Here is a 13,417-nt window from a genome sequence, read left to right as displayed (position 1 = left end):
CCAATGTATATTTTGCTTTCCTCCTTCTCCTCCCTCCCCATGCAAGGACTTGCTTGCATCTCCATCCCTTGGCTTACATTAAAGAAAAAAATAAACAAACACATTTTTGGCCAGTCGTGCTGTCCCATGCCTTAAATGCACGCGCTCTGGAGGGTCATGCAGATCTCTGTGATTCAGCCTGGCCTCTAGAGAGCCCCAGACCAGCCGGGGTTACACAGTGAGAGACTGCCTCAAAATGAATAAATTGATAAATAATAAAATTAAAGGTTTAATTCCATTTCTCTGTGTCTCTCTGAGCTTGTGACTTTAGGTACTCTCAGAGGCCAGAGGTGTTAAATGCCCTTTGAGCTTGAGTTACGAGCAGCTGTGACTCCCCAGTGTGGGCTCAGGCTCTGTGCAGGCGCAGAACTCACATTCAACTGCCGAGTCAGCTCTCCAGCCTTCCTTTTCTGTAATGTTTGCTGTTGACCTACTTCTCAAGTACATATTATCAACCTTTCTTTCTTTTTTTTTTTTTTTTCAAGAGTCACTTGGAGCCCAGGCTAGCCTCAAAGTCATTACGTAACATTATGCGACCCTGAACTATCATCCTCCTGCCCCTACCTCTCAAACTCTGGAGTGGCAGGATAGCACCTGGCATTTTATCAGTCCTTTGAAGGTTGTTTGCTTGCAAACACAATGGTCTCTTGAGGATCTCAAAATAATTTCTAGGTGCCTTCAGAACAATTTTCCTCTGAATAATGGAGTCCTGTAAGATTGAGAGCCAAAGTGGGGCTGGTGGCTCCCTTTGATTCTCTGGCAGGCAGATCTGCAGGGCCGTGTTGAGAACAACCTTTCTGAGGCCATTTTCTCTAAAAAAATGAACACTTGGTTCACCAAGCTCCATAGAATAGGAAGGGTGTCCCGCACTCTGCCTTCCCTTCACCCCCACCCACCAGAAGCAGATGCTTTCCTTCTGAGCCTGCCTTGAGCTTACGGCTCAGTGGGGACTTCCAGGCTCAAGACTCAGAGGAAGGCGTGGAACGCTGTGTGAGAAAGAGGCGTGAGGAATGAAGGTGGCAAAGATGAGGCTCATTTCTGGGGCTAGTCGGAAGGACAGGACCCAGGGCGCGTGCGGCACCTACCTGGATGCTACTGTCATCTGAACTATCCCCACAGCTCTGAGACAGGGGGCTCATCTCTTCTCCAAGCCTCCCAACTTCCTTGGGCTCCATGGCCAGCAACTGTTCATGGCCTCTCCAGTCTTGCTTCTGCTGTGACTCCTGCCTCTCTCTTAGGAAAGTAGTCACCTCCACTGACTCCTCTGGCATTTCTTCCTGTTTACTTTCTCCTAATTCAGAACTTGGTAAAAATACAACAACAACAAAAATCTATCAAACAAAATATTCTTGTGGAGGAATAGTGAAGAAGAAAGTCCTACACACTAGGAGGTTTTTCCCCCCCAAACTTTAATTGTATGGCAGAGATGTTCTTGTGCATTTTATAGCAATGACTATATTTTTTTTTCCACTCACAGTTGGGGAGATGACCCCTCATATATTTTTATTTATAGGCCAACAACTGTAAATGAAATTTTACTCTTCTCTGGACCATTGTGCAGATTTCGAAGGGCACCCAAAAGCCATAGGTATTTCAACAGGCACTGGGGCTATGGTGGGCCATAAGAAGTTTATAACAGAAATAAGAACATCTAGACAGGAATTAGGCTGAGCAGTAATCTACGGCTTGGTTAGTCATTGACATGAGCTGGAGAAGGACAAGAGTAAATGTGTATATGTGTTTGCCCACACGCAGATGTGGATGTTGGTAGATTTTGGTAAAGGTAAGAGCACGGGAAAACAAAGTATCCCGGGATGGTTTAAGAAAAAGAAGCTGCAGGGGCCAGCAAGATGGCTCACTGGGTGAACATGCTCACTGCTAAGCCTGGTGATGCAAGTTCAATCCTTGGGTGGAGAGAATCAGGCCCTTTACTTTGTCCTCCGACCTTTACAAGGGTGCTGTGGCATGCTTCCACCTTCTACTCCCGGGTAAGTAAATGATTTTGTTTGTTTGTTTAATTTTAAAAATATGCCAGAGAAACTGGATGAGAAGCTACTGTCTCCACCCACATAAGAGATATCAGGGGCGGGAACCAAGACTGGGTCCGGAGAGACTTCATAATCTGTCAGATGTGGCAGGGGAGGGAGAACAGGGTGACATCTGCACTTGTGACTGGGGCAGACACAGGAGCTAGGCTGGGTGGGTGTGGATAAGGAATGGAGATTGGAGGATCCTGACACAGGAGAGCCGGGGCAGAAATCTTGTCTCAGAACACAGGGAAGCGGGGGGGGTCCTCATTTTAGACAGCAGCCAAAGGCTTATAAAGAGCAAGTAGTAGGGGCTGGAGAGCCAGAGAAAGAGGGGGAATCCTGGAGAATTTAGGCCACAGAAACAGGAGGAGTATAACCTTCAGCCGTCGGAGAACATACAGATGAGTCCTCACATACATGCTGGGTGGTTTTGCTGCATTTTGTTTCTGCTGTCTTTTTTTTTTTTTTTCCAGACAGTGCTGGGATCGAACCCAGGTCTTTCTGCATGCTAGGTCATGCGTTCTGCCACTAAGCTACATCCCAGTCCCACTTATGATTCTAATTCCCTTAATCTGAAGTTTGTCTGGGGCACCTTGGAGCCTAGTGCTGCATGTTTCGCAATCATGGTTATTACACAAATTCAAGAAGGCAGTTCGCAACACAAGTCAGGAGCCATAAAAATGTTTAGATTCTGAGCTTGGAGAGATTACTCAGTGGTTAAGAACACTGGTTGCTTTTCCAGGGGACCCTGGTTCAATTCCTAGCTGGCAGCTCCTAACCGGCTCCTAACCTGGAACTCCCTTTCCAGGAAGTCTGATGACCTCATCTGGCCTCCATAAGTACCAGACATACTTGCAGGCAAAACACCCATGTTGGGGGAGGGTCTTGTGTCCTGTGTTTCCAGATGCTGATTTCAGTGCCCTGAGATCTGGTTACTGCCTTGCCACGGGCATTGTTATGTGTGTTGAACCATCTCCTGTATCCATGTGACATAAGGAATGTTCCCCAATTATCCCTGATTGGCTAATAAAGATGCTGAAGCCTGTGACTGGGCAGGCAGAGTTTAGGTTACTGGCTTGGGGGACCACAAGGATGGGAACAGAAGGTAGCAGGAGGAGAAAAAGCGGGAGAATGGAGCATGAGCAGGTGGCCATGAGGACAGAGAGATGGAGCAGAAGCCACCTGGGAGTCATCAGATTGGCAAGTGATTGGCTTTTATATGGGTTTTAAGGGTAGCAGGAGTAGAATAGCTCAGAATCTGCTCAGCACAGCACCTACAGCTTAATAATAAATCATTATTATCTCTGTGTCAATCATTGCAAGACTCGCTGGTTAAAAAAACCTATTGCCCTAATAATTTCCTGTATTAATATATACAGAACAATTCATTCAACAAACCCATACACATAAAAATAATTTAAAAAAGAAAGCCCTAAAACATCTAAAAATGTTCAGATTCTGAAAACCCAACGGTGAAGATACTGTTCTGTGGTCCTATGGAATGGATCTAGCGTCTCATGCACGTTAGGCAGGTGCAACACCATTGAGCTCTAACCCCAGTCTCCGTGAATGTATTGGAATAAAATAATTCATAAGAAAAAAACTGTGTGATATGCTGCCCATCATAATTTTATTTAAAATGGCAGCTAACGGAGACACACAGTTCTGGTTTGGACGTGGTCTTCCTGCTTCTCCCAAGGGGATTCCCTGAGAGGTCCAGCCAGTGAGACTAGTTTGGTTAAGATAACCTTCAACCAACAAGGTGGAAGAGCAGCTGTGGACAACTCTAGACATCCACCTTGGGCCTTGACTTGCAGGCACAGGAGTGCACATATGCACATATGCAAACATACACACACATGCTCACACACAGAAAAACAAAGAAAAAAAGAACATGACTGTTCCCTCCTCCCTTCCTAGCTTCCTAGCTTGCCATGGAATCCCTTCTGTATTCCTTCTACCGCAATTCCGTCTGCCGGAAGGTGCTCGGCAGAGGCGAGAGCCACGCTGTGGAATCCCCAGAGCTATGCACTAAATAAAACTCTTAAGAAACTCAGCCTCGAGGATTTTTTTTTTCTTTCATAGCAATAGACATGACTTCCCCAAGTCAGCAAATGAAACAGTCAAGCTGGAATTCAAGTTATTTCATTCATTTAAAATTGTGCTACGTTTAAATTTGTGTGTGTCACTGTGCCTGTGTGATATAGAGGACCGGTTAAAATCAGTTCTGTCTTCTGCCGCCCAGGTCTCAGTGATCAAACTCAGGTTTGCTGGCGAGTATCTTACCCCTTGAACCATCTCACTGGTCCTCACCTTATTTCTTGAGTTGGGGGATGCTGTGTCTCTCACTGGACCTAGAGCTCATCAATTTGAGCAGACGGGCTGGCCTGTGAGCTATGGAGACCCTTCATCTCCACGGGCTAAACCAGTAGCGGGACAGGTGAACATCACTGTACCTGGCTCTTCCGTGGGTGCTGAGATCTGAACTTAGGTCTTCATGCTTACCTGGCTGAGCCTCATGGCCTGAGCCATCTCTCCAGCCATTTCTTACATTATTCTGAAGCCTCTCCCCATATTAAGTCTACTGCTTACTATATCTTCTTTAGCCTGATTATTGTCATTGATCCCTAAGTCCTGTTGACTTTTTAAACAAAGTATGTTTTACACATAGCAGGTGGAGTAGCATGAACCTACTGTTTTGCCTAGGCTGCTAAGCTTTATAGTTTTTAAAAATAATTTATTTTCATTCTGTGTACATTGGCGTTTTGCCTGCATGTCATGTTTGTATGAGAGTGTTGCATTACTGGAATACGAGTTACAGACAGTGGTGAGCTACCACGTGCATGCTGGGAACTGAACCTGGGCCCTCGGAAGAGAGCAGTGTTCTTAACCACTGGGCCATTTCTCCAGCCCTCTATAGGAGTGTTTTATTGATTAAATTCCTAACTAGGGTTGTGGACATGGCTCAGTGTTGGATGTTTCTTTAGCACATGTGAGGCCCCATGATTAACCCCAATAGCAACCAAGCAAATGCCTCCCTGATACAAGCATCCTACGTACCTGCGCGTCTTAGAGATCCTGTCTGTATCCTATTCGCATTGTTCCCTTTCCCTAGAGTTCTTCTAAACTACCTCACACAAACCATATATCCCTTGAACATAACGTTCTGTCTCCCCCTCACGCCATCTCTCTCTGTTGGTCTCCCCACAAGCCTCCCCACACCCCGTTTGCCCCTTGATAGACTATTAGGCCAGCACTGCCTTGCTGAGCTATCTTCTCCCATCAGACCACGAAGACTGCCTCTGCACGGGACACCTGCACAGTGGGCAAATGGTTAATGCTGGATGCAGTTGTGTTCTATTTCTGACTGAAGTGGAGCCGTTAGAGATTGGGAGAGATGGACACGTTCCACAGGTACATAGAGTTCTCATCGCCTCGTCAGTAAGGAGTTTGGACCAAGCCATGAAAATGAGAGTGGTGAGGAGCTCTAGAGAGAAGCCCGGGGTCCCTCTCCTGGCAGAGCTCCTGCCACGGGTGAACAAAGGCCTCAGACTCCCTACTGCGGCAAGCCTCCCCGCCGGTGACCCGCACCGGTCCAGTGGGCTCAGCAGCTCTGATCTACACTGTCAGCTCTCTCTGTGAAGAGTTTTCAGATTTCTACATGCCAACCGCCTCTTGCTCCAGGCCAGCGTCTCTTCACCCGTGGCTCATGATGGATTAACAGGCCTGCCTGTCACCTTCCTTCTCCAACTGGCGAGATAATGGGACAACTTCCCTAGAAACCTGCCACGCTGTCCCCAGCGTGCTCTAGAGTTAGGCTTTCTTGATCCCCCCAGCCAACTTAAACTTGGCCATCCAGCTTCTGTCAGAGACACTGCCCGTCCCTACAAGATGCCCTTCCCACCGCAAGCTCAGTTTCTTGGCTGTGAATCTTGGACTCAGGGCTTACTCTAAAGTTAAAGGAAAATTTAAAAAATTCGGTGGTCTCAAAAACTGGCAAAAAAAAAGGTATTCATCTTAGAACATTTATGCAGAAATAAGCTTGGTGATGCCAGGTCTCAGTTTCCCCAGTTCATGGATGAGGGTGTCCTATAGAGGATGGTGCCTAAGGAGTGTGGGCATCACCTGTTTCCTTCCTCAATGACCTTTAGGCTTTTGTCCACATAAGTCAGTTTTTTTTGCGGGGGGTTTTTTTGGCTATTATTTTTTGTACTGGATTAGAGCAGATCATTTGTCCAAAGCCCCCCAAAGTTCTGTGAAGGATGATTTTGGTTAAAAGGTGTAAGCACAGAGCTAGGGAGCAAGATTAGATAAGTAAAAGGGAAGGGTTCTGAAAACTCAATTATCAGATAAATGTTAACTATGATCAGCAAAACAGAAACTCCACAGAGTACAGCCTAGATTACATAAAAACAATGTACCTGCATGTGTGTGTGCACAGAAGAGAGGTGGGGGAGAGAGCCTCTCCCTGGGGAGATTTATGGGTTATCATAATCCATTTTTACACACTTCCTACATTTCAACACAAAGCATATGATAAGTTTCAGAAGCAAGAGGGAAAGTTTCAAAATGCAGTGTTAATGCTATGTCAGAAAGAGGCATGCCCGCGTGCCCTGCAGGCTGTGCCATGTCACTGCCCAGTCCATCCATCGTCTTCTGATGTACTCAACATACAACTGTTTTGTTTTTTTCTTTAAAAAAGACAAACTCTAGGAAATGTTTACAATTAATTTTTTTTTTCCGATTACATCTCTTGAAAACAAATGTCAGATCCTTAGGATAACCAAAGCAAATAAAACCCCCCTCCTCAATCACTGTGTTCAGGATTTTCTCAATTTACCAGAGTGCCTGCCTCTCTCCGCTCGGGCTCAGAATCTCTACTTCCAAAGGTGGCGCTTTAGACACCAGATCTTCACAGAGGTTTTCACTTGTCATTAAACTAGCAGTTTTGTCCCCTACAGAACAATGCTTTAACTGTTCCAGTTCTTGTGAAAACTTCAAGACCTGTAAAGTTAAGTGAAAAAGCAAAGGTCTATTTTGCAGACTCTTACATACAGCTGTGAAAAAAGTATATTGACTCCACCAAATGCTTAACTACTGCCTAAAGCTATCTAAACCGGTACCCTATAGGAAGTCTTAGGCAATCTAGTTAAATACTCTGCAGGTGTCATATAACTTAATCCATGTTTAAGGTAGACATAAAGGTATGGAACCCCATGATTTAACCAACAAATCAGTCAATCAAACACACAGCTAGTTTGGTCCTTGGCGATGACATCTCAGACTGCTGTTTATAATCAGGCTCTACCTTTACACAGAAACAAAGAAACAAACAGCAACAGAACTCCAGTGATCTCTGGGATTTTATATGATTACCACACACCTTTGTCCTCAAGTCTTGACTGAGCTTCATTGATTCATAAAAGCAGTAATAATCGCCTTGAGGAAATATTAGAATGAGTACATTACAGAAGGGAACTTTCTTCCACTCTGACCCTATTTATTTGAAAACACTTGAACTCGTACAGGCTTGAATAAAAATGGCCCCCATAGTCCCATAGGGAGTGGCACTATTAGGTGGGGCCTCGTTGGAGAAAGTGTGTCACTGGGGGTGGGCTTTGAGGTCGCAGAAGCGGAAGCCCGCCTCGAGTGGCTCACTGTCTCTTCCTTCCACCTGCAGATCAAGATGTAGAGCTCTCGGCTCCTCCAAGTCTGTCTGCATGCTGCCGTGCTTCCCGCCATGATGATAGTGGCCTAATTTTCCGAGGCTGCAAGCCTGCCCCGATTAAATGCTTTCCTTTGTAAGAGTGGATGTGTTCACGGTGTCTGCTCGCAGCAATAAAGCTCTAACTAAGACAACTGGCGACTGTGGTGGCCCCCAAATGTCAGCCTGTCACACAGTTTACCTAAAAGCCTCTTGTGAGGCTCCTGCCCAGTGTTTGGCTGGAAATGGGTCGGTGTAAGTGCCCCAGGAATCTGGTGCACGCAGGTTCTTTGAGGGATACTGCATTGAGGGATTTGGCAAAACACTCGCTTTTGTCTGCTTGCTTTTAAAAGATTTTGCAGATTTCCCATTCTCAAAGGTTACTTGTTTCTATGTTTTATGAAATCAAAGTGCACCTCCTTTCAGGAGTAGAGAGGCTGGGTGGGAAATGAAAGTTCTAGGAATAGAATTTGGTCTCCATCGAGGTACTGAATTAGCACGGAGAGCTGCCTGTCTGAAAAGGCAAAGCTCCTGCAATAACTGTGCTTGAGTCTGAGGGCCGTGGAATTAATCCAAAGCTTGATTTCAACTTACTTTAAGAGATTTTTTTAGTCTCCTAAGACTTCTTTTCCTCTCAAGGAAAACTACAGAATGCAGTAAAGACTATATCTATATATCCGTATCTCTCTCCCAAGGGTGGTTGTTCTCCAGTGAAGGTGGGCCTTGAACCGGCCATGGAAGATGGGAGGCTATGTCTGGTGTATCTGAGTCATGGGGAGCGTGTGGTAAAAGACACTGGCATTAGAGCTGACTCAGTCGCTGTGAAGAGGGGGGAGGTGACAAAACGAGGAGCTGGAGGAACAGGTGGACAGGCGGAGGGAAGGGTCTTGAAAGACAGTTTTCTTAATGTGCTTGCATTATTTTTGCAAGGAGGAAAAAAATTCCAAAATGCTACTTAATTTCCAGTTTTTACAGTTGTTCTGAAAATGCAAACATTACATGGTGACAATAAATTCCGGTTTTTAAAGAATAGCAGACTGTAGAACTTGGATTGAATGCTCTAGCAAATTCAAAGCAATAGTAACACAAACACCAAGCATTTTCCAGGTCTTCTGGGCCCAAAGGTAGCAAAGTTGGGATGTCTCCCAAGCAGGCAGAAGCTTTCCTCTGTTTTTTTTTTTGTTTTGTTTTGTTTTTTTAATATTTTTATATTTTTTTAAAATTACGGGTGTATGTGTGCATGCCTGCGCATTGCTCGCAGCTGCCTGGGGAGTCCAGAAAAGGGAGTCAGATCCCCTGGAGCTGGAGTTACATGCAGCTGTGAGCTGCTCTGTGTGGGTGCTGGGAGTGAAGTGGGGTCCTCTGCAGGAGCAATAGGTGCTCTTAACCTCCGAGCCACATCTCCAGCCCCAAAGCTTTGCTATTTATAGTGAAGAAAGTGATGCCCATCGGCCCTTTTAGGTCGAGGACGGTGTGAGAAAGGATGAGCACCCATTTGGTTTTAGCGAGAACAGTTCAGTCTGATCACCAGCCATGTTTAAACACGGAAGAACTAAGCTTCGGGCCCCACCCTGTGAGACCTTAGGACGGAAATGGCACAGGCTGAGAAGCGCCACGTAATTTGGCGGTACTTCAATCACCCCGGGCCCCTGGGCTCTTTGTGTAAATTGAATGAGCTGGCTTACCAGATCTCACACCTGTTCCCGCTACAAATTTCTGTGACGTGAGCCTAGAAGTGACGCAAACAAAAGGTCTGGGAAACAAGAAGCTTTGGCAAATCCATAAGGAAGAGCCCATAGTCTGCTGAACAGGTGTGCCTTTGAGTCTAGAGGGTCGCATGTTCTGAAGAGAGGCTTGGGGATTGGTCAAGACACAAAGGCTCAAAACAAAACCACTCCATGAACAATAGTGACGGACAGGAATGCAGTGTCCCAGAGAAACCATCCATGAGATGGGTTATCATCGCAAAGGGAACGAGATTAGCTGCCAAACCAAGATTAACACAACAATGACAACATAGCTCAAGTCTCCCAATAAAACATGAAGGAGAGACGTCATTTCTACAGGACTCCTGCCCAGAACAAGCAACCTGCATCGTACAGTGGGGACACAGCAGGGAAAACCCAAACTGAGGGACACTCTTCCAAAGAAACAGGCTGTAATTCTTTCAGGATCCCTAAACTGGAAATGAAGCCCTCACCCTCAATAAGGCAAGTCTTAGGAGGGGACCTTAGGCAGCAGCTGGGTCACAAGGGTGGAGCTCTCAGGCACACTTTAGGAACTCCATGGGCTGGGCAGATGGCTCATTGGGTAAAGCATTTGAATTGAAAGCATAGGTCCAGAGTTTTGGTCCCCAGAACCCATGTAAAGCCAGATGCGATAGGGGGGATGGGGTGGAAGGCAGCGGAGGGTGTGTGTGTGTGTGGAATCCCATTACTCCTGCCATGGGATGGGAGGCAGAGGCAGGGACATAAAAAAAAAAAAAAAAAGCTTGCCGACCAGCTGGCCTAGCATAGGCAGTACCAAAACATAATAAACCCTAACTCAAGCCCATCAGGAAGGCCACCTAAGGTTGACCCTCACACATGCTGTGGCACAAACATGTCCACATTAACATACACAAACATTCATGGGCACACACATATGTGCATACACACAAAGATTCAAGAGAAGGTGTGGGATGGCGGGGGGAGAAACAACCATGAGAAGACTGCCATCTGCAAATGAGAAAGTGGCTTTCACCTAACATGGGGTTTATTGGCACCTTCGCCTTGGACTTCCAACCTGCAGAGCTTCGAGCAATAGATGCTTGTCATTTAAACTGTGCTGTCCAAGAGCGTCTGTTGAAGCCGCCACACTGAGACTTCTTCAGAAAGCTCCCAGAGAGATCAGTAACTGCTGCAGACCGAGTCAAGGGCTTAGAGAGCATCATGTGATCTTATAGTGTATCTCAGACTAGAAATGTTTTGCGTTGTTGGTATTTTCCTCCTCCTTCTCCTCTCCTCCATTGTTAACTCCTTCCCCTCCTCCTGCTCATCCTCTTCTCCCTTTTTGCCGAGTGGGACCGACTGTTCAGCATGCTGATGACTCACTAACAGGGCCCCACAAGCAAGGGCTCCTTGCAGACCGCGCCACACACACACACACACCTCCCTGTGTTCTGGAACTTTCCCTCTCTACATTCCACACTGTAACCCATACTCTAGAAATGCAGCTACGAGGAAGCTGATTTAAGGTCACAAGATCACAGGAGGAACCTATGGGCCAGTTTGGTTGAAGAGGGAATGTTTGCCCTGACTAGCAACCCATGCTCTATGTCATTTCCTTACATGCTAGTAAAAGAAACTTTGATTTCTAAATCTGCTACTGAAAGTTTCCTTTTACCTACGCACAAGACATGTTAATAGTGAACGCTCAAATAAATAATAGTTCAATCTCACCTTGTCTTCTAATTCAGAATTCTCTCTTTGTAGCAGGTTATATGCTATTAAAAACTGGTCTCTGCCCTCAGCCCTTGGAAGATTTTGAATTTCCTTATAAAGGCACAGGAGTTCTGATTTTGATTTTTGGAATTCCTGTTTAAGAAATGAAGATGTTTTAAAGATCAAAATATATTTAAATTAAAAACTGTTTTACTTAATAAAAAATTAAAAATAAGTAATTTTTTAAAAGATTTATTTATTTATTATTTATACAGTGTTCTGCTTACATGTGTGCCTGCATGTCAGAAGAGGGTACCAGATCTCATCATAGATGATTACGAGCCACCATGTGGTTGCTGGGAATTGAACTCAGGACCTTTGTAAGAACAGCCAGTGCTCTGAGCCATCTCTCCAGCCCCCAAGAAATTTTTTTTTTTTTTTTTTTTTTAAGAAATGAAGCTATTTTGTAGATAAATCAAGTCTATTTTCCTGCAAAGGAATAAAATTTCTAAAAAGGATTTCTGAAATGGTCCTAACAAATGCAAGGTTCATAGCGTTTAACTTTTCATAAGGAAAGGCTGGGTGGCTACAGTCCTTTCTATTTTATGCAAAGCTTGGATGAACATGAGATCTTCACCAGTTCCTGCATTAAGTATTTACTCGCCTGAAAAATACAGGGCTGGCAAGATGGCTCAACAGGCGAACCAGCTTGCTGCGTAAGCCTGGTTACCTGAATTTGATCCCTGGGATCCATGTAAACACGAAAGGAGAGAACCAGCTCCACGGAGTGGCTGGCTGGCCTCAAGACTGTTCCTGTGGCAATGAATTGTCTCCCTAATCACACATATGTATATACAATAATAATAAGGTAAAAGGTGTAGCTCACAGCATTTTGCATAGAACTTGCATTACAGTGTGGTATAGCTTCCATCTACCGCATTCCTAGCCACTTCTGAAACTAGGGCTGGCCAGAACTTAAATGGAAGGGCACTTAAACTCATGCAGCCAGAAAACTGCACAGCTGGTTCCCATGTCTGTCGGACTTCAGACTCTGCTCTTCTCTACAGATCCTGCTGTTGCACTCACTGTGTGCTCACTGACTCATGAAACAGCACTGCCTCCAACCCTCAGATTACCTGTTTCTACCCAGTTCATATATAGTTATACATTTTTTTCCTCGCGCTTCACACAGGTCGCACAGATCTGCAGTGTTTGAGGGGCAGATGATGAGAGGAGTTTGCCGTACCCAGGAACCAACAGGTCACATGACATTTACTTTAGGAGAGGGGCTGCTTAATGTCCTCCCGGAGCCTTGAAGTCAAAGGGACGGTGGGGTTTGGCTGTGAAAAGGTGGCCAGGGGCACGGAGCCCCTAATCCAGCCTAAATAAATGAAGCCCTTGTAAGAAGAGGACATGGGTCATACTCTGTCAAGAGGCCAGGACTTGCCAGCCTCCAGGACTGTAAGGAAGAAGAGTCCCATTGTTTAAGCCGCCCAGCCAATGGTTCTGAATTACAGTATCCCAGGCTAAGTTACATTTATATTGTGTTGTGTGGTCCATGTATCAGTGTTGTATGGGTGTGTGGAACAGGGCACTGGATGTCTCCCTCTGTGGCTTTCTGTCTGTTCCTTGAGACAGGGTCTCTCACTGAAGGGGAAGCTTGCTGTTTCTGCTGGGGTGGCTGGCCAGCAAGCTCTCTTGCTCCTCCTGTCTCCATCCCCCAGTGCTGAGGGTTCAGGCACACTCAGTCACACTCAGTCACACGTGACTTGTTACATGATGCTGGGCATTTGAACTCAGGTCCTCACTGTTGCAGAGCAAGGGCTCTCACCCACCAAGCTGTCTCCCCAAGGCCATAGTTTGTTTCAAAATAGGAGCAAATCATCACACGAAGTCCCTAAAGTAGAAAACCAGGAAGACAACAGCATCCTGAGTGTGATACCTCACTATCCACTTTCAAGGACTTCTGAATAGTAATAAAAGCAGAGGTCAGTTGCTGTCTCTTCTCTCTCTCTTCTGACAAGTCACTCTCCAATACTTTAATATTTTCTTGGCTCATTTTCAGTATCTGTAAAAACCATTTCGCATAATTCACTTTGTGAATTATTATACAAATAGCATTATTACTTGTAAAATCTAACAACATTTACCTCCGGCTTAACTTAATGATCAACTCACGCGTGGGATATTTAATGATATATTAATGATGGAGTCATGTGTGG

General features: G+C 45.5%; 1 protein-coding gene across 8 annotated transcripts in view; it reads right to left on the bottom strand.

Annotated features, from left to right (window-relative positions):
* The window catches only part of Ccdc30 (coiled-coil domain containing 30), an 81,319-nt gene that overhangs the window by 41,149 nt on the left and 26,753 nt on the right, over nucleotides 1-13,417 (bottom strand). For 2 of the 8 annotated variants that reach the window (XM_060379695.1, XM_060379699.1), the window contains 3 exons: nucleotides 11,214-11,348; nucleotides 6,910-7,073; nucleotides 1,125-1,341 (listed from right to left, as the gene is read on the bottom strand). The exons of 3 other annotated variants lie outside the window; for them this stretch is intronic. In XM_060379695.1, coding sequence (XP_060235678.1) covers nucleotides 1,125-1,341; nucleotides 6,910-7,073; nucleotides 11,214-11,348 — 516 coding nt within the window. Of the gene's footprint in view, nucleotides 1-1,124; nucleotides 1,342-6,909; nucleotides 7,074-11,213; nucleotides 11,349-13,137; nucleotides 13,270-13,417 lie in introns of those variants that run through there. 3 more of the 8 variants (XM_060379697.1, XM_060379696.1, XM_060379698.1) reach the window with 3 other exon arrangements.

This window comes from Meriones unguiculatus, chromosome 3 (genome assembly GCF_030254825.1).
Source record: "Meriones unguiculatus strain TT.TT164.6M chromosome 3, Bangor_MerUng_6.1, whole genome shotgun sequence".
Taxonomy (NCBI): Eukaryota; Metazoa; Chordata; class Mammalia; order Rodentia; family Muridae; genus Meriones; species Meriones unguiculatus.
This window is presented reverse-complemented; position numbering and strand designations above follow the sequence as displayed.